This window comes from Neocloeon triangulifer, unplaced genomic scaffold (assembly GCF_031216515.1).
Source record: "Neocloeon triangulifer isolate White Clay Creek 2 clone unplaced genomic scaffold, ASM3121651v1 ptg000014l, whole genome shotgun sequence".
Taxonomy (NCBI): domain Eukaryota; kingdom Metazoa; phylum Arthropoda; class Insecta; order Ephemeroptera; family Baetidae; genus Neocloeon; species Neocloeon triangulifer.
Window position 1 is genome coordinate 23,086,480 of NW_026775556.1, and position 21,440 is coordinate 23,107,919.

The window sequence follows — 21,440 nt, forward strand, 5'->3', positions numbered from 1 at the left end:
AAATTGGGGAAATTGGAGCGGCAATTAAGGACAAGTGAGTGGCGCTCTGGAGCGCACCCCCGCTCGCTTTTCCAAAAAGGCCGCGAGATAAAATAATAGTGGGGCGGCGGCGGCGTCGGCGGTGGTGCCTCTGGGCGGCGCCGCGTGGCTCGGGAGTGAGGCAGAGCGCGGCGGTCGGGCAACACGCATGGCATCGGCGGCGGCAGTCGAGCGCGCGGTCGCCAGAGGATGGTGTCTCGCCATGAGCCATGGCACGTTTAAGGTGACCCTGTCCATGAAGAAGGAGCCGCACGGCAGCCCCGTCTACTGCAAGATGGACGGACAACGCTTCAAGCAGGCCAAAACCGTCAAACTGCACACGGACACCACGTACCGGATAGACGTCTCGTTCAAACCGCCCAGGAGTCTTGAGTGAGTCCAGCATTAGTTTTTTTCTTTCGCACCTCCCTCGCGGACGCATTCACTCGCGAAGCCGTCCAAGTGGAGTTTGGATAACGCGGAGAAATTTATGTTACCAGAGAAGGGTGCATAAATTTTACGGGAAACAGAATTTAGCTATGGAAAATGCGGACAAAAAATTTGAGTATCGAGTTTAAAAATAAAGTTCTTATTAAAATAAATAAATTATTTGTACAATATTAAAATAAAAATGGACTTTGAAACCAAATTTGTTTATTTACTAACTATAAATAAATCAAATAAACTAGTTTGGTCTCAAGTTTTTTTTAGTATAAAATTAATGTGGTTTAGTTGACAAAAGTTTAAAGAACAGTATGAAAACAAAAATTTATTGAAATTTTTTAGAATTTTGTAAATTAAGTAAACCAAGTATTTTTCAGGGTAAAAATTAAACCAACAACAATTAATTTAATTTACAGAAATTTGAATAAAATAAGCTTAAAAATTTTAGTTAGAGAGTTTGAAATAAATCTACTAGAAATTAATACACAATTTTCAAATAAAGTTCAATACTAAACAAGCGCCAGATCAATCAAATTGATTAATTTCCATAGTAGACAGACTTCAGAATTTAGTAATGAAACAATGGCCCAAATTGACTTTATTAAAGGCTCTTCTCAAAATATATTGGAATTTGTAAGAAAGTGATGGAAAAAAATCACTTTTTAATAACAAATATGCTCTTTTTTTACTACTGACAAATTGGTGTTTTTTTTTTTTTTTTTAGTTTAAACACTTAATTTCCTTTAAAAAAAAGTATCTTAATAAAGATATTTATAATTAGTGTCAATAATTAATTTAATTAGTTTTGTGCTGGGAGTTTATCAAAAATGTACCCACAATGCTACATTAAAACTGTTCCAAAAAGGAAAATTTCTTAATATTCCTTATAAGTTATAACTGTGTATCTTTTTTGCATTCACAAATATATTAGCCAATTTTAATGATTATTACAATTAAGAATATTTAAAATATTAAACGTGATTTCAGTTAAGACCTTGAGCCTATAAGAAGAAGATAAACTTTAACTTCATATGATTGTTGAATTTTTTAAACCGGTTCTAAAAACGGCCTTTTCCATTTTCTTTAGCGTAAATTATTGATGATCGAGGTGGTGCAAAACAAAATTTACGTCCCAATTAACTCGACTAATTGACAAAGTTAGATTAGTGGTCCTCTCTCGTTGTTTTCCCCGGACAAAAATTAAGAAAACTTTCTGGTGAGAGGTTCAGGTGCAAAAAATCCTTTCCTCTCCCGGCAGCACTTGTACTTTATTCATGCGCTTTTATCGCTCGGCTAAAAAGTATGCGCACGGTCCGGGGACTAAATTTTTAATTAAAGCGCGGCGCCGAGCTCGTTAGCCGCGCAAAGTGCACAATGTGCATAAGATTATCTTGATACAGGGTGTATATAAATGTTTCCCTTTCGTCCGGCAGGGAGTAATTTGCCTGGCCAGCCGGCGCTAACACGCTTTTGCTAATTGCGACTCGTTATAATATTCCATTGCAGCCTCACCGGAGTGGAAAATTCGCTTCTGTTCGCGGATTGAGTTTTGCATCCGTCGCACCGCGTGTACGTGTGTTTGCAACGTATAAATACGTCTCTATGCTTTTCTGAAGCCACTCGTCGGCTTATTAATAGCCTTCCCAGGGGTTATTTGCGCTTCACCGCAAAGGTGTCGCGCATCAATTATATACCATCCATTATGCACACGCTTGAACACGCTAATGATCATATAAATTCCAACATTGAAATTCCTCGTCCTTTAATGATTCAAGTTCCATCCATGATTGACATTGACACTATTGTAGGGGAAAATATGATCGTTTTTTTTTGTAATAAGTAAAAAAAATAAGAAGATCATGCTTCCGTTGTTTTGATATATTATATTTCACAGATACATCAGATCATTTTTTCTTTTTTACAAACTATTTGTCAAAGAGCTTTGAAAATTTTATGATATTATAAAATACATTATAGCCAATGTAAAAATGACTGATGGGAGGACAAATTTCAAGTTAGCTCAAAATTCTATCAATTGCCTTCATTCTTACGGAGGGCCAGAGCATATTTTTTGAAGTCAAAGGCCGAGTCAAATTAACTGAAGAGATTACTTGGACTTGGCCAGGTTAGACTTTTTGATCACCCATAGATGAAAACGATAGAAATTAGAGCCCATTTTCACTTAATAATTTCATTAAGAATAAATTTAGAAAATAAAAATAATTAATATTTGGAGAGAGAAAAAATTGGGAAAACTTTAATATTTGTATTAATCAAAATATGCTAGAAACTAGAAATGTTAATTTTCCTCCAAGCTTGTAAACGTACACAATATCCATTGTTACGGTCACGAGTTTGGTTGACGCTGCTCAAGCATTTTGCCTTTTATTGAATTTTTTGACACTGAGCAATCAAGACCAATAATTTTCACCCATTTTATATTCTTTCGTGCCTAGAAAAGGGATGGGAAAATTAAGTGATTATCTTTTTATCCAATTTGTTAGAAATTAACTGAAATAGTGCAAAAATGAAAGCAGAAGAATACACTTTTTTTTAGAATCATCCAAGATTGTCTATTTAAAAATATTCTTCTGATTTTTTATCAACCTGTAAAAAATTATAAACAAAAACTTATCGCTCACCTACTTCAAGTATTAAGTTAATTTCTTAATTTTTATTTTTTTTTCCATAAAAATACTTGTCATTAGCTCAGTCTAAAAATGACCTATTTTGCCTGAGCTTAAGCTAAATATTTAGCAGATTTTTGCTTCTCTTGTGCGAAAGAACCTAGAATATTCTGATTGCTTTTCTCACCATTAATTTTCATCGTCTCTCTTTCATGAATATCAAAATTGTTCTGCACACAGTATGAATTGTTCCTGGTGTTACGATTTCTCTGTTTACATTCTGTATGCATTGTTTTGATGAAGAAGGATCGGACAAATACGTACAAAGCCAGCGCAGTGCATTTTTTATTCGACTGCGGCAATCCAAGGTTTCGCATGCGGATCACTTTCATGGGCAACGGATAACGACCCTTTAGCGGTGCAAGCAACTCACTATTCTGCTACAGCTCCATTAAATTCCACCACGTGCATGCCTAATGTGCTTTTTTATCCGCGGCATATAAGCCAGGCAACTTGTGTAATCTACCGCCGCTCTATTCCACCCCGCATATTTGATCGATTTTTGCTAATTTGCTTGATACACCGGCAACTCCACACCGCTCTGCACCATTCCTTCAAAAGTTTTCAAAAGCAGATGTTGATGAAGAACTTTAAATTTGTTTGTTTAAGAAATAAAGAAATCTGAAAATTATTACATATCATGAACTTAAACTTTCCAGACTTAAAACAAATAATGCGGTGATATTCATGTGCTAAAATTATCTTATGGGAACTGCCGGTGCTAAAACTTATAGCATGTGCATATCTCTCAATATTAATAATCCAGGCTCATTTATAAGCAAAATGTAATCATTTCTCGTTCATTTAAATAAATTTTCAATTAAAGAGCAATTCCATTCCATAATAACTGAAAATATTTTAAATACATAATATTTTATGCCGTTCAATTTGGCGCATTGTGGCTTGTTAATTGATGCAAATATTGTTAAAGGATTGGGAAAATAGTTGATAATCTTTGTGACACTTTTGGTGGTACAGTTTCCAAAAAAAAAAAAGAATTTGGAAATAAAAAAATTTAGTCTATCTACCTATATTTGATAAAAAAAACTTCTATATCCACCTATTTCTAGTCTTTCCCCTTCAGTTGAAGAAGCAAATTTCTACAAAAACAATTAAACTTTTTAATACACATCCTTAAAAAAACAAAATGTTGACTTAAGTAATATTAATCCTCTTTTTATCACCTATAATCAACCCTTTCAACTGAAAAAAAATCACTTAAATAAAATAGGCGTCTTTTTCGTTAAAGAAAATTTATTTATATTATCCCTAAGCTTACTTATTGTTGTTAAAAATATTTTATATATCTGCAGTTTTAAAAAAAAACTACAATCTACATATTTAAGATGAAATTGGCATAATTAACTAATGGCTTAACAAAAATGTGTTTTTATTTCCAACCTTGAAACGGCAAAAAAATGCGAATCACATCTCCAAAAGGACGACATAGATAAATAATAATAACATAATTACAGAAAAAAGATGTATTAAATTTTGCAGCTTTATTCTTATCAATTTAGCATATTTTTTCTACCGATTCCAAACAAAAAATGGTCTTGCATCTCTGAAGTTTAAAACAATAAATCTACTGAAAATTCCTCTAAAAATCACCGTTTTTTTCTAAAATAGAGTTTTAATTTGTTTTTTTTTTTAAGGAAGGGCTGCGTATTATTTATTTGCACTAGTCACTGGAGTGTGTTGACAATGAGCCGTGAGCATTTGCACATTATCTATCTGTTACCTGAATTACATGGCCCATAACCGTGTTATGGCTCGCGGCAAAGGGTTCGCGCAGCGGGCGAGTCGGGAGCGATTTGGCGAAGCCCGCGAGTGTCTTCGGAGGCCATTGCAGTGCGTCTCTATTTTCTAAATATTTTCCAGCGCGTCTCCGCGCGACCCAGATGTCACTTTCACTTTGTTTGCCGCAGAGCAGTGTCGCGGTGCAACTTTGGCGCCCTGGCAAAGGTCACGCGATTGCAGCAGAAAAACTGTTGCTCTCCCGCCGCACTGGCACCAAGAGGCACCCCAAGGCTCACCCCTTTCCTTCCTTCCTCGTTGCCACACACGCCGAAACCAGACCGAGCGACATTTTTTGCTTTTTTCCGTATCACGCTTATTTTCATTATTATTGACGTGCGCGCGCTTGGGAAACCCTAATTGTCAAATATGAAGGACTTTTTTTGTCATTCGTCAGGAAAAATTAATTCTTACGACTCGATAAAAAAAAAATTATAATAAAAATTTTTCTCAAAAACAAGCTACTTTTTAACTCTAAATATAGTTGAAATTATGCTATCGTCTCAGGTAGTGCAAAAAATTATTTATTAACAAGTCACTTTTGCAATATCCATCGAAGTAATTAAAGAAAATGAAATTTTTTACTGCTAAAATTAATAACTGAACATGGTTTTAAATCAAAAGGCATAAAAATGAGCATGAAGTTTTTAGTAAATGAAACTAATTGATTATATAATAAACAGTTTAGTAAAAAAAAAATTAGATTTTCATTAAGTTGTGCAAACAAACGCTTCAAAATAATTCAAAACTCAAAGAAATAAGTATTTAAATTTTGGCACAAGGTCTGAAAAAGTTGTTACCAAAGATGGACTCTTTGCAAATTAACAAATCAGAAAATAGTTTTATGTCAAAATCCCAAAAAAATCTCAAAATGTTTTATTTCTTGCATTCGCTTGTTGCTTCTTTTTCTGTATGAAACAGTGACCAAAGAAAGCAAATAATTCTGATATGAATTTCTGACCAATAAAGGCGACCCTTGACTTTTTCTAGCCTTTTCTCACTCAAATGCCAAAAACTAAAACTGCGTCGGTCGCTGGCAAAAGAGAATTGGAAATTAGCTTGCGGCCTTTCCACTCTTTGCCAGTTATTGCGGGAGTTTCTGCCGAGTGGAAGAAATTAATTGGCCCTTTTATTTTCCTAGACTCGGTGTTCGCCCATTGTCTTCACAATTCCTTTGTTCATTGCATGTTAATTTTTTTTTTGGGAGATGGCACAAGTTTCCACTTTCAAAATTTGGACAGATTTTATTAGCAACAGAGAGAATTGAAATAAAGTGTATCTTTAATAATTAGACAGAAATTTCCGGATTAGAAGAAACTTCTTTCAATTTTTTTCTCGTCTGGGTTTTAATTCACATTCTACTTTATTAAATATTTTTTTTAAATAATTAAATGTATTGCAATTTTGAATTAGTATTAGTGAAATGAAATTGAATGAACAATTATTATCAACACATAGATTTTTGAAATAATTTTTTCTACCTAACTTTTTGACTTCCTGATTTATAAATTAATTCAAAATCAAGCATTAACCACAGAATTATAAGGATTAATATATACTTCCCAGCACATTTTCAATACCTTTATTCCTAGTAAAAATTTTAACTTTTATTCATTACTTTTATTTTCTTTTTAATCAGCTAATTGTTGCTCTATATTGTAGCGTGTTGTTGCCCCCAGCAGTGATGCACCCATTTATAACGTTAATTGTCAATCAGGGTTAGCCTCGCCACTGGGGACTTCGAATGTCTGCCCCAATCCCGAGACTCTTTAATTTTGCACAAACCGCCCTTGGCACAAACCTTGAACTCGCATAGTGCGGCATAAAAAAGTTGATATAAAACACAAGTACCATCGTTTGTTTCTGTTCAATAATATCAGTAATTTTGTAAAATATAAATTAATTTCTTAAAAAAAGACAAATATTTCTGATAATGTCGATGTTTGAAATACAAAAGTTAGATTTTAACTGAAAAAATTTTAAATTCTGAAGATAAAAATTTGATTCAAGCTTTTAATATAAATGGAATAAAAATTCGTCACCAAGATTCATCGTCAGGGTGAACTTTTGAGCAAATTAGAATTAAAAACGATTCCAATTCCTAAATGAATAATATTCACTTGAAAATTTAACAAACTAGACAACCTTTCTGTAAAAAATCAAATATTTATAAGAGAATAAAAGCTGCTGGCGAGTGAAATCAGAGACACATTAGTTTGCCATTTAGTTGCTTATCAGTGTGAACGAGTTGAAAGGGAGCGCTCGTCAGGTGTGCGTTTGAACAAAGTTTTCCTCCACAGCTGCCATGACTGCTCCTTGAACTCTGTGGATCGTTCCGCACAGGTTGCCTATATCTGCGCGTCAATTCGGTTTATTGCTGTTTTCAAGTGGCTCGATGGAAAGTAATCAGTCGTTGGCCGACTTCCAAGTGCGCAAACTTTTCGCTAAAGCATTTGCCAAGTAGCTGACCAGACGGATTGATAGCGACCGAGTTAATTATCCTTGATGAGGAACAAGCGACCCTGCAGTGCGTTTTTTACTAAAAGAGGAAAAGTATTTTATTTCTGAAAAAGTAGAGAGCAAAATAAGATTTGGTTGTTTTGATATATTACTAACATTTTCACATAATATCGAATAAGTGCAATTCACAAATAAAATAACCAAATGTTTAATTTTGGAGCAGTTTAATTATAAAAACCTAAGAGGTTGTCTTATTAAAAGCGTCGTTGCCATTTTTGTGTAAATACAATTTTACTTTCATTTATTTATAAAAAAAATCCTCATTGGCATTGCTAACGAAAATTGACTACACTTTCTTTTGATCTTTTCTTAAAAATTTGTATGCAAAATTCGACTCTTTTGAAAAGCTATTCACATTCAAAGCACACATACTCATTTTTGTTTTCTTTTTTGAGAATACAAATGGGCGTTGAATTGCTTTTCCACGGATCGAATTTCCCCAATGCGCATCTCACTTTTACATTTCCACTTCGCTCCACAATGCCCGTGTATTTTTTTTTCTTCTTCGATCATTTTAGTAGCGCACGTGGCCTTCTTTCAAGAGTAAAAGGACTAAAAGGAGAGAAGAGGCGTCTCATCTTTGCTGCAGAGAAGTTTGCAGCAGTTTGCTATTTACAGGAGCACGTATAAAAAGTAATGGCATTCGAGCAGCTGTGTGTGTGTGTGTTGCATGGAAAAACGTCCCTCATGGTCGGCACGTGTGTGTCGGCCTGCCAGTCGACACCTGTTATTATGCTAATGCACTTGCGGGGGTGTGTTATTAGCCAAATAGTAGCAACAGCGAGGGGAGCACCTTCAAAACTCACGAGGATAAAATATTTATTTTTTTGTCTTCATCGATCGCAAGGCCATTTGAAAATAATTTAAAATGATCTTTTTTGAAAAATAAAAATTCAATTTTAAGTCATTTTTAAAAACAAAAGATTATTTTTAATGCTTGAGAGTAGTGGTTAGGGCTATATCTGCTAGGAAATTAATACTGATGAATAATTTTTTCTCTGTATTATAAATTAGAATTTGTTTGAAGATGTCATTTTAAATGATTTTTAACAATACAAATTGAATTAATTGGGATATTGGGTATTTGTAAACATTTACACCATTTCATATATTGGAATTAAATGACATAATTTTCGTTTCAAAATTATCAAAAATTGATAAAAACTTTCTTTAACACAAGTTCATATTGCCTCCAATCGTTAAAATATATTCAATAGGTAGCTCGCCATCTATTTTTACATTTTGCTCTTGGGGAACTTTTTCTCAGTGTAAGCTCCTCATAGAATGTTTAAAACGGTTTTCAACAAGGAAAATGCCGAGCTATTAATTTACTGGAAATTTCATACAAACCTTTATAAAATAAGCATAAATAAAAAAACTTCCTTTGCTAGGGGAATTGAAATTTTCGCATTTATTTGTAAAATGATTTTTAGCAAATAAATAAAAGAAAAACAGTTATATATTCTTTAAGATTAATATTCTTTTACATAAAAATTGCTTGATATCGGAACAGAAAGCACGGCTTGCAAATTTTCCCACAACTACCCGCAATCGCGACGTTGCCCAGAACTCAACACACGTGTATGTTTTCTCATGTACCGAGGACAAAAAACTAGTTCTCCTTTTCCTCGTTCTTCGGCAAGTAATATTACGCCAAAATCCTCTCTGCCCTGGAAATTCAATAACGCAACTCCATATTCGTCCTTGGTGTTTTTATTTTGCGCCACAAGCGTACCCCGAGTCGCAAAACGAAAGCAAAGCGTGCGCACACGATTCGCGAACCCTTTCCGGGCCGTCCAGCAACAATACACTTTGCTACAAGTTGGCCGCCGCCGCCGCCGTTATTGGCAAGGACTGCAGCCGCATCGTCTGCCGACCCAGACCAGTCTCATAACTTACGAAAGTCTCCGTGAAACAAGACACAAAACAACCACCAGATCCGTAACTGGCATAAAAAATTCTTCATTATATAGGCACACAATTAAAAAGTTACTCAATTCTTTGTAATTTAAATTTGAAAGAAGTAAGCAATTCAGCCAAGGAAATTGGTTTTGATTAGATGAATTAATAATTTCAGTCGCCACACCGCCTGCCGTCATGAAATTTTTATGACGTCTTTCCATCCCCTTCCGTGGTAAAAAAAGTTTGAGTATTTTATTATTTGATCCAATTAAATCACCATGCATCTTCATTCTTCCAGTTTTTTTGGAATTTTTTGTTCTCCAGATTACACTCATCACAACTATTTTTCGAACAGTAAATGAAGATTAAATTTGCCAAAAATCTTTTAGCCTAACCCTTTGTTCTCCTCGCTATAATTTTATGCAGGTGCAGATAGAGCGAAAATTGACCAGGTCATTTTTGTGAGCAGCAGACCCGCCGAAGGTATATTACAAAGAAACATAAAAAGGATACATTAAATTGCAATTTTATTTGAGAAAAAGTTGGTTGACTATAATTTTATTTTTATTATATTTCATAATAAATATCTTTTACAAAATTTTGATAAAATTGTATTTTTGTGTTTAAATTGTTTTTATTTATTTTAATAAATATTTCAGAAGCTTATCCTTCAAGTGAAAACTGCAAACCGGCCTTAGTTTAGGGCAATCATACAACTTAATAAAATTTTGTTTCGCTACATAAATTATATTTTTTCTGATCGCTGATATTGTTATGTAATGGTAGCTATATCTTGCGATATCTCTGATCCGCTGATTTCTCAAGGAAATCAAGTAACATAATATTTTTATACAGCCTGCACTGATTATATTGTGACAATGATCAGAATATCAGATCATTAAATGAAAACTTGGCGCGAGGAATCGAATTGTGCTTCAAAAAATGTTTAGGTAGACAAAAAAGTATTTTTAAAATCACTACACTAAGCATAATAAATCATGGTGTTTAATTGTTTGTCACTTATATTCCTCAGATCAAACTGTTATTACTTTTTATCATATTTCCATCAGGATATGGAGAAAACTGCTCCTCTTCAAATATTTTAAATGTGATTGAAATTGGTGAAAGGAGATGTAATAAAAACTTCTTTTCTCCACACTATAATTTAATGCAGATACTGATCGTTCAGTTTAGAGCAGCAAATACCGGACCATTTGTTAGCTGCTGAATCTGCAACAACCGCAACAACCACCAATAATATTATATTTCTTTTATTTTTTACCTCAGATTATTTACCTGGAACTTTATTAACTTAAAAAAACAAGCAATTTAGTTTATCTTATTCTTAAAAATATCAAACAAAATATTAAAACTGTAAGCCGGACTTATTACCATTAAATTTATTTTAATTCTAACTGGGTTTTTTTTTAATTCCTGAATAACCTGAATTATAGAAAATAATAACTCTTTAATATTAATTCAATGGTACGAAAAGACAATTTGAATAATTTTTTTATTATTCTGCAATATCAGTGACACGTCAATTACATACATTTATCAAATAATTGAATGAGGTGTAATAAGTAAAATAATAAATTAATTCAATTTTTAGTGAAATACGAGACTTATATAATTTAATCATTGTTATGGTAAAAAAAGATTGTTAATAATTTTTATCAAAACTTTGGCCGTTTGAGACTGTTAAACAAGGTTTTTGTTCAAAATTATGAGAACAAAGAGGCGAGCCGTAAAAATTTGCATGTTTTGTTGTAGTGGAGTGTTTGGTTGGTCGGGACAAACCGTACAGTCTGTCTCTTCGGCCCGACACGCCACTCACAGGCCGCGCAGCTCACAGTCTAAACACCTTATGGCCTGCGTGGTATGCATATTATCATGACAGGGGCGAGCTCACGTAAACAAAGCGCGAGAAGATTTACGACGCTCCGGGCAGAACTGTTTGTCAAAATTTGGCCTGGCAAATACATTACAGTGATACTGCACAAAAGGCCGCGCGCTTGTGTTGATGTTTCCTTAGTAACGACTCGAGCGTTTATTAATTGATTCGAGCAGAATATGCGGCGGCCCCGTTTATTTATTTTGTCACGGCACCCCACTCGAGAATTTTATTTCCTCTGGCCGCACATATCGCATTTAATAACCGCGTTGCCGCCAAATTAGCATATTGAAAAAATTTCAACGTTATAATTTTCGGCCTGTCTCTCTTCGATAATAACAATAATAAGCGGAATAACTCATCCGTGGAGACCTCGCTCTCTCTGTGTGTGCATATAAATAAAATTTATCGATTTCAACTTCTTCGCGTCCACTCTAGACTTTCACATGATTTGGCTACTCTGAATAAATAACGAGCGGCCGTTGGAAAGAAATTGATGAGATAATACAAATTATTTTTCGAGACCAGTGAATTCAATTTATTAAAAGACGTCATCAAACGCAGGGCGGGACTGCGGAACATCATTATAATAAACCATACTGCGATTGTGAATGGTGGTTTTTGACTTTGGTCATCATTAGAACATGCCTTGCAGCTACATTTTGAAATTCTATAGTGAAATAAGCTCTGATTCTTATGAAATGCATTTAAAATTCAAATTTCACAAGACAATCTAGTCAATATAATGTAAAACTTTAAACTTTAAACGTTGCCTTTGCTTAAAAATAATAAAATGAAATAATGTTTGATCTTAAAATAATTAATGATTTAAGTTTGATCCTTATTAGTAGAATAAAGATCAAATTCCGTCATAAAATAAATTCTTGGTGTAATTTAATAGATTTAATTAATATTTAATGCTTTGAAATATTTTTTATTATATAAGATAATAAAAAAAAAATAGTATTGTAACGTACTTTAACTATTTAACTTTTGAAGATGATTTTATAGAGTTACAATTTATTTTAATTATATCCAAACCGCAACAAGTTTTTGCGGTTAATTAAATAGAAATAGACAATTTAAAAAGATTCTTTTCAATAATTTAGCAGAGTTTTATTAATAAGGGGCATGTCTTTTACTGATATCAGAAAATGGAGCGAATAAAGCTGTTGGGAGCAAATCATCCAGATTAAAGGGCGCGAGGAAAAAAGCTCGTCGCCGGCGATAATTCATAGATAATCTAAATAGGTAGAGATCGCAGATTAGGGTTTAGGTTAGGTGTGTGTGATGGCAGGGGCGCTTTAAGGGGTGCTGCTGTTGTCATTACTTTTATGAAAGCGAAAGCGCGTGTTTGTCCATCGGGCAGGTCGTGCTCCTTGCCCGCTTATATTCTGATCAATCGCCCTTTTTTTCTCGCACGCACAGGGGCGAAAAGGCATTTTGGTAATGGGAATTGATTTCGTCCAGAGAAAGAAAGACCGCCCTTCAGCCACGCCGCCAGCAGACTGCACTAGAAGCAGCAAAGCAAAACTAAAAATAAAAAAAGCAACGTGTAAACATCCATCTCTGACAATGTAAATGGACTCTGCATATGGGCCATTCTGCAGGTGCCCCATTGTCGGGCCACGGGCCATTGTGTAAACACCACGTACGGCACAGAATGAGCAAGGCTGTTTCTAAATGCTGGCAAATTTCAGAGAAAATTACAGTGATTAGCTCTGTTTCGCTTGCAAAATTTTATAAATATTTTGTTACAAAAGGAAATTATTTTTAGATAAAATTATATTCAAAAGAATTCAAACCAACTTGCTAATTATCACCAAATGAGGAGGGCGCATATGCGCTGGAATCTCTTATTTTGGAAAGTGTATGGATGCGTTTTGAAAAAGACAACGATTGATTCATTTTCATATGATATTCATGATTCATATTTTTAGATAAAATAAAATGGAACTTATCAACAATTGAAAATACAATCAATGATTTTATTCTAAAATATTGAATTTAAAAAACATTATAAAATTAAGAGTAAATTTTTGTCCAATTTTAAAAATCTTTTTCCTTTTCAATATGTAGCTTAAATTTCAAAAAATATTCGAAAATCAATAGTCATGTGAATTGCATTGAATATTAAAATGAAGTAATAATTAATACGTTTAAATAGCAACTTGATTATAAGTGACTTTCTTCAAGAATCAAAGATCAAGATTTGTTAACAATTTTGAATAATACTTAAATGAGCAAATGGGAACTTAATATTTAATAATGAATACTCAATATTGCTTTAACGTACGCCATCATCATCAACAGCGTTAATCGAAAAACTAGAATATTTAAAATATATAAAAGCTTAATATATTTTATAATAAATAATTAGTTAAAATGGAAAATTAACAATATTAATTGAAATAAAAATAGAATAATACCATGATATTTTCAGATATTTATTATATTAAAATTTTTAATTATTTTTGTGCAATCGATTACAATTTTATAATTTTTATACCGTTAGTTTCCCGTTCAAAAAACAATGTTGAAATTTTTAGCGACGCGCCTATCGATTTTCCAATGCGCCTCGGCTAGTAAAAAGGCCAACACCCAGGATATTGAAAAGAAAACTTTGGTATGGCGTGTAGTAGTTGCACACACATGTACACACAGACACAATATACCGGTCTATGATTGTGTGGAGCGTGTGGCGAAAATAATTTATAATCCCCAGAATGACGTTTTACAAGAGCGAACGTACCCTCCTCACAACTCGAAGCCGCAACCGCTCGCTCGCTTGATTTACGGTTTATTGTGAAATTTGGCGAGCGAGCAAGACGTATAAAACGGCGTACCCAGAATTTGCATGATTTCTAAATTAAAGTTGAAACAAAGCATGACCGCTTCATTCGCTAAATGAGCTGCTTGTCGGGTCGCATTGGAATAAATTAAGTATTCGGTCGATCAGAAAAAGACCACGCCTGTGTGTCATTTTGTTGCTCTTGGGATTATCTCTCGTCGTCGAGCGCGAGTAATTGATGATGCAGAGTTTGACGTAAAGACGGTGTTTAATTGTTTAGATCGCATCGATTGGCTTTTCGCAGCGAGTTGAGAGAGAGAAAGGAAGAGCGTTGCCGAGTTATTCGATTACGAAATCGGGTCGAACTTTAGCCGCACACCTGCGATTAATGAGATAAAATCTCGGAAAACGTGGTCCATTCATCACCACTGTGGATTAAGCGGATTAACCTATATTTTTTTAGTTCACATTTATTTTACTCCATTTCAAGTCGGTGTAATAATAGCAAAATAAAGTTTATGAATCTCTTGCTTGCTTTATCACAATTAAAATTAAACTGGTAATAAGCACTAAAATTAACAAACTATCAAATAAAAATAACAAAAAAGAAGAAACATTCCAATTTTTGTTCACAATGAAAATGTTTAGTAAAAGTTAATTTAAATTTGGGAACTTAAAATTAGTTGATATCAATTTGATTTATAAATTTTAAGAAGTTTCATGGTCAGTGTAAATTCATTAAACCATATTAATTGTCTCTTCAGTTCAAGCGTTGAATTTTATCAGCTTCCTTGCTAGAGATCGTTGAAAAAAGTAAAGTTCAATTACGCTGGTTGTAGTTGGAGGAGTTGTTATTTTATTTGGAAAAGTCTCTTTCTAGTAAGGTAAATTCCTTTAAAATTATAATTATGCGAGGAAGCAGTTTTTTAAATTTATTTTTTTATGATTTCCTTTCTTAGATATTTTAATTTATCGTTTTTAACTTAAAAATTGCCAAAGTTTAAATCAAATTAAACATGATCAAAAAATTGTCAAACATCTCAAAATTAAAGAAAAAGTTGAATTTCTCTTTCAAAATATGATCATATTTAGAGTATTAAAATAATCTGAAGTTCTCGAAACAGAATCTCTTAACATGGATTATTTGTTTTTTATTATTACAAATATCTGTTATTTTGAAATAGAACTAGGAATTATATACAAAATTTACGTACTGGGATCAAATTTAAAAATAAAAAAGAAGGAAAACAAAATTTTGAAGAGTAGCAAAAGTTTTTCCACCAGTTCATTACGCAGCTTTAGCTTTCACTTATCCGTCGCGTTGAGTTGTTAAATATAAAGTTAGTAAAATTTTCCCCTAATTTTGTAACGTTTTCCGTCTTTCTTGTAAAAACTAAAATACTCAACCAGCAATTTTAATCAAACAAAATTTGGACAAGAGCGGCAAGCCATGATAAAGTTGACTTTTGTGATAATATTGCTAAGCCGTGAGTTCGGAACAAGCTTTCCTCTTTAAAGGAGAGAGAGCGTACATGGTATAGAAACGTGTTGCGCAAGTTTGCCCATTATATTATGCGAGACTTGCAAATATATGTATGTATGTGATACGCGGACTAATGCATGAATTTTGTATGTCGGCAGGAAAATCACCGTGTTGGGCCAGGACATGGAGGCCTGCGAGAGGTGGCGCGACTCGACGGCCTCGGCCTACTCGGGCTACTACACCACCCAGGGCATCATTCCGTCGCGCAAGGGCCAGCGGGAAGACATGCCCATTGTCATGCGGGTACATTTCATATTTCCAACTGGCCAAAATGAAAGCGGCCCTTTGCTTGCCTTTTGACAAAGAAATTTCAGCCTAATAGTTCTCTGCTCTGCTCTTCTCTCGCGCAAAACTGATATACCAGCTCGGACGGATGCATATTTTAAGCCCCTTCAAGCATTTTCCTTCTCTCTAGAGAGAGAGCAGTGCTTTTGCTCCTTTTACTTTTTGCATTCGTAGTTTATCGATTTGGCGCAAAGTTATGCTGGCCATGGGATTTTTAGCATAAATTTTCATGTCAAATTAATGCAGTTTTTTTTTTACTAACTCACGGATTTCCGTCTTGGAAATTGCGTGCGTTTGCTGAACGCGTTTTGACTAATGGCACATAAATCACCCCTAAGTGACGGCTTTTGATTTTACATCTGCAATTTAACCCAAGGTCAAACTAATTATTTAAAAATTTAAACATTTGAAAATATTAAAAAGGGATTTTATTGAAATTTAAACTATAAAATTATAATTTACTGTTCATTATTCCAAAATAATTTTTTTCCTATTATTGTAGAAAGTTTTATGGCAAATGATATTATAACACTAATTTTATATAATTGCAACATTGAATTCAATCAATTTTAACCATAGCCCCTTATTTTGTTGAACTTTTTTGCTTTATTGAATAATTTTTTTTTTAAACTATGACAATCGAACTCATTGTCAACTGTATCTGTTATCTGTTCTTAGCAAATCAACTCAATATTGAAGTATGTAATACTTATTGAACAATTCAATCAAAATTTTATTTTTAAAGAACTTATTTGACCAAATTTGAAAAAGTAACCTTGCTTGGAAAAATTAAAAAATCTTGCTTTTGGCGTCTTTTTTTTAAATTTCTCAACTAGGTATTAAGTCCGATTTTAATTTAGTGTTTTTTTTTACATTTATTAGTTTATCCTATCTCGTTTATCTTTTTTTTTTAAACATTCAACTAGCATTTTTTTCTAGGCTTTTTATTATCCGACCTGCTTGTTTTGTTTGTAATTTAAAAAGAAACACGTAGTACACACCAATAACAAAAATATCTCATTTTTTTTATAATTTTAAGTTTTCTTTTTGCTTTAAAAACATTAAATTTGTGGACAACACAGTACCGAAATCGTGTCACACAAATTGTCAGCGCGGCGCCGAATTCCGAATATATAAGCACATGTTATGTGAATGTTGAAAGCCATAATTTTTTCGCCTCGGCCTGCTCTCTCAAGTTTAATGGCTTCCTGGGTGCTGGCAATTTCGCGCGCTCACTTATAATTTGCCTCTATCAGGCGAGCTGCATTGATTTTCCAGCGACAATCACATAAATTCACTATAATACGCTCTCTTTCAAGACTGATATAACAAAAAAGTATAATAAAGGTTTGGTTTAAAACAAAATGTACCATATTGTTACGAGAGCGGCTTGTAAAAACACAAGCCAATCGTGCTTAATTTAAAAAATATTTATCTTAATAACATTAAAAAAGTGCATGTAATTTAACTATTTGAAGTAGGTTTCATTGAAAACAAATGTCAGACACATTGTGTATTTTTTTTTAATTTTCAATTGTGTGCTAGGTACACGGATATCCTGTCTTTTTTGCTATTTTCCATTTTTTTCTCATCTGTGAAGCTCCGATATTGATAAATATAATTTTTTTTCTATTTTTTTATTGCTCAAAATTTCGAGAAGATTATGAATTAATTTTTATCAGCTAATAATAATCACTTGCAATGACATTTCAGCTAAATTATATAATTTTAAATTTCACAAAATTACAATACTTTTTTATTGTTGACTCTATCCGAATGTTTATAAAAATACCATGCAACCTATAATTTTTAGTTTTAATCGTTTTAATAAAATATTTAATTTCATTATATTCAATAAAATTAAAAAACATTAATATATGTTTTATTTTTTTAAATGAAAAAAAAATTAATAATTATGAAACATTGTTAATTGTGATGTTAAATAAATTTTTAAATACAAACACTTTAAGTAAGAGGTCTGTATAGTTTTTGTATAGAAATTCAAATAATTCATAAAAAAATCAATGACAAATTAAATTGCTTGAATCAGCACGATAATGACAATGTTTCAATTCTTTTTCTTTAATTGCAATATCATACTTCAATAATAAATATCATAGTGATCACATCACCAAAAAATTTCCCTAGGCTAACCGTTCATCAATTTTTGCTCATATTAAATTTATTTTAACCCCTTTAATAATTAAATAAGCAGTCATTGGTCAAATTTGGTTTTAAAGCCACTTGGGAGACGAGTGCTTGAGACAAGTGTTGCAAATTATGCTCTTTTGTTTATTTTCCCTCCCGCTCACTGACTGCATAATCTTATTATTCCCATTATTTTCAACCCTCCAGCATAATTCCTATACCAGACAGCAGCGGGGATGAAATAATCCAAAATTACAATTGGCCCACACGCACAGTTGAATTTTCCGCGGACGTGCTCGTTATTTATTAGATCCGTGCGGAAAAAATGAAAGCGCGGCCATATTTTTCGCCGCGGTTTTATTTACGGCCTTGCGAAGCCTCTCGATGCAAAAAAAGCGTGCAATGCGTCTCACACGCTGCTGTTTTCCCGCATTCGGTTATTTTCATCTTCAAAGTGCAATGCCCGCAGCCGTAATTGTACTTGTTATGTGTTTGTCATGTTGAGGATCACAATCAGTTATAGTAAATGACGCGACAATGAGAGACAAACCGCGCCCATGAAAACCTGTTGACTGAGAGTACGCTGAGGGTCAAGGTCGGCCGAACAATTAACAATATAGCGACGCAATATGGAGAAGGAGAAAAAATCAAAACTCATAAATTCAAAAAAGGAAATATTAATTGTCTTCAAACGACAGAGAAGTAAATGTTTTCACTGGAATTTAAATTAGATTACATTAAATTTCGTTTAAATTATTTTTATTTACATTTCTCATATAGAAGATTTGATTATTTTGTTTTTGTGAGAGAAATATGAAAATCACGCTTGCGGGTAGCAATCATCATGACACAAAACCTGTGTAGCGCAAGAATAAAGCGATGGAATATTAATTAGTTTAAAGCCATATTTGGTTTGGACGGACAAATGATAAAGTTGCCCTAAATTTGAACCCAACAAACATTTTCTTGAAACTAAAATAAATCTAATTTTGTTCCGTAAAGTGACAAAGTAGTAAATTCTCACAATCAGAGCCACATAATATATTTAATATAATTTATAAATAATAATTTTAGATTTTTTCGCACTTTATTTCTATTAGTTTAATTTTCATTCAAGTTAACAAATCTTGAAAGTGCTTATCGCTATATCTAAAAATAATTATGCTAAAATATTATAAGTTATCCAAATCAAGTCTTTTCATCAATGGTGGTTAAAATTTTTAATTATTTTCCTATAATTAATTGACATGATCTGACTATGCCATAAAGAAATCTTCTATTTTTTGCAATATTTTTCTATTGCATATTTGAAACCGGGTTTCTCGTCGCAAAGAAAATTGATATGAATAAAGGACCCCAAAAGCGGTGTGCTGGATTTTTAAAACGTATATTGTTAGGGTTATTGACTTTGCCAGAAAGGAGAGGAGGCAATGCATAAAAGAATACCAAAAATGCATTACTCACCAACAGAAAAAAAAACGCAAAAAAGGCATAAATAACTTCTTTAGGCAGCACAAAAACACAGAGAACTAAAATTGAACTAAATGAAGCCAAGCAGCTGAAAGAAACACACCCACCAACAGACATATTAAACCATAAATGTAGTTATGGACGGAAAGAATTGCAAAAAAATAAACTATTTAAAAAAAACCGATACACAACTTCAAACACATTTTGAGGGAGCACAAAACGCAAAAAAACTCAGGCTAGATGGAGATCTATTGTCTTTGACTCAGTTGCTCAATTAATTACTGCAAAATTTGCAGTAATTAGATTAGTAACAAGATTTTTAATTCACCCAATTTTATTATTTTCCATAAATTTCTCCCACTTTCGTTTTAGTTTGGGTACGTCAGAACCCAAAATTTTTAAGTACTAGCAAACCGCAGGTCACCTTTGGGGTCAGTTGTCCTTTATTTCTATTTCATTTTTCTTTGCAACTAAATTAAACTTTGTCATGAAATCAACTTTGAGTCTTAGCTTTCAATTTGATTTTTTTTTCTTTTACAAAGCAATAATTAAGTTATAAAAAATAACAAAACTAATTGATTGTTTAGTGCATTACAATTTGGTTGTTGGTGTGCAGGTTAAGGAGACTGGTGAGCTGAGCACGTGTCTGCAGATCAAGTTCTACCGGCAGGCGGACGTGCAGCACTGCGAGTGGGGCTCGCGGCTGCACTGCATCGAGCTGGACTGCAGCGCCGCCGAGGGTTCGCTGTCAGTCACGGTGAACAAGCAGACCTTCCGGTAGCGCCGACTTCCCTCGGCGCTCACCACTCCATAACTCATTTCGCACGAATTTCTCTCTTGGGTTGCAGGAAAGTGGGGACAGTGTAGAGGTGGACCTGGACAGCATCCCTTTCTTCATAGCGCAGCACAGCCTGGTGGAGGAGGAGGCCGCCGAGCTGCTGGCCGCCGCGGCCGCCGCCGAACACTTGTGATAGAGACTCTCAATTCATCCCTCTGAAACTCTCAACTCACTCGACTGAACCGCCAAAGACGAGGGCACAATCACGCCGGCACAATCGCAACTTCGCTCTTAAAATTATAATTATATATCCAAACTAATTAACATTAATTATTATAAATAGAAAAATAATATTATAATTAAAAGAAAATTCTAATGTTACTATATCTAAAAATCTATAATAACGAGAACTGCTACTTTCAACTGCTGCTGTGTAAATAGATGAAATTTAAACTTGTTATACATGCGGTTGTTTTGTCCGTTTTTTGTTATTAAAGGGTTTGAAAGCATGAGATATGCACACACTTTTTTTTATCTGTTCATCCCTGATAAAAAAAAACTGCAAATCACAATGAGAAGTAAATTGCCAAATTTATTATTAAATTTATATATTATTTTAAAGGGTCCATTCAATATTAATTTTTGCCATAGTTAAAAAAAATTTATGACTAAATAAAAATTGGCACTCCTAAACTTGAGGGAAACATTAATCCCAAAATGTAGGAATTAGAATTTGCTCATAAAATCAAGTTATAAAACGACGAGACGTCAATTTACGTTGAAAATATTTTGACGGGAAAATTTTGAACCCCCACTCAAGCCGAAAAATAAGCAATTTTGTTAGATCGTGATTAATTGTGATTCAATTCATGAAATTTGTCTAATTTTTAATTAAAAAATATAAAGTCCTTACTGGATAGGCCCTGAAATTATGGATAAACTTCGAATCCAATCATCCCTGTGCAATTTTCTCTCTAGTAACTTCTAATTTTTTTTTTTTTTTTTAAAACGTGATTGAAATATTTTTCTATGTTATAATAACTATTCAATGATTGCAAAATTTTCAATTAATTTAATTGGTTTATATTAAAAAAAGTAAATTTTTCTAATGACATAACTTTTTTAATGATTATGGGCAACATTTTACTTACTTGGACACTTTT

At 33.3% G+C, this 21,440-nt stretch overlaps 1 protein-coding gene across 2 annotated transcripts; it reads left to right on the forward strand.

Moving 5' to 3' along the window:
• The first annotated feature begins 167 nt into the window (after positions 1–167).
• Positions 168–20,791, forward strand: LOC132200156 (CB1 cannabinoid receptor-interacting protein 1-like). Of its 2 annotated transcripts, none has more exons than XM_059625403.1 (4): positions 168–411; positions 15,695–15,839; positions 20,116–20,276; positions 20,348–20,791. In XM_059625403.1, exons 1-4 carry the CDS (start codon positions 188–190, stop codon positions 20,364–20,366), a joined length of 549 nt encoding a protein of 182 aa, XP_059481386.1. In that variant the 5' UTR covers positions 168–187; the 3' UTR covers positions 20,367–20,791. The 2 variants fall into 2 exon arrangements, with proteins under 2 accessions (XP_059481386.1, XP_059481385.1); XM_059625402.1 differs by having other exon boundaries at positions 20,116–20,256.
• Positions 20,792–21,440: the final 649 nt, after the last annotated feature.

What these genes read in the sequence shown, in the direction of transcription:
- LOC132200156 (XM_059625402.1), top strand. Translation starts at nt 188, where the DNA reads ATGGCATCGGCGGCGGCAGTCGAGCGCGCGGTCGCCAGAGGATGGTGT. An exon ending in AAACCGCCCAGGAGTCTTGA is followed by an intron (nt 412 to 15,694) that starts GTGAGTCCAGCA and finishes GTATGTCGGCAG; the next exon opens with GAAAATCACCGTGTTGGGCC. An exon ending in ACATGCCCATTGTCATGCGG is followed by an intron (nt 15,840 to 20,115) that starts GTACATTTCATA and finishes GTTGGTGTGCAG; the next exon opens with GTTAAGGAGACTGGTGAGCT.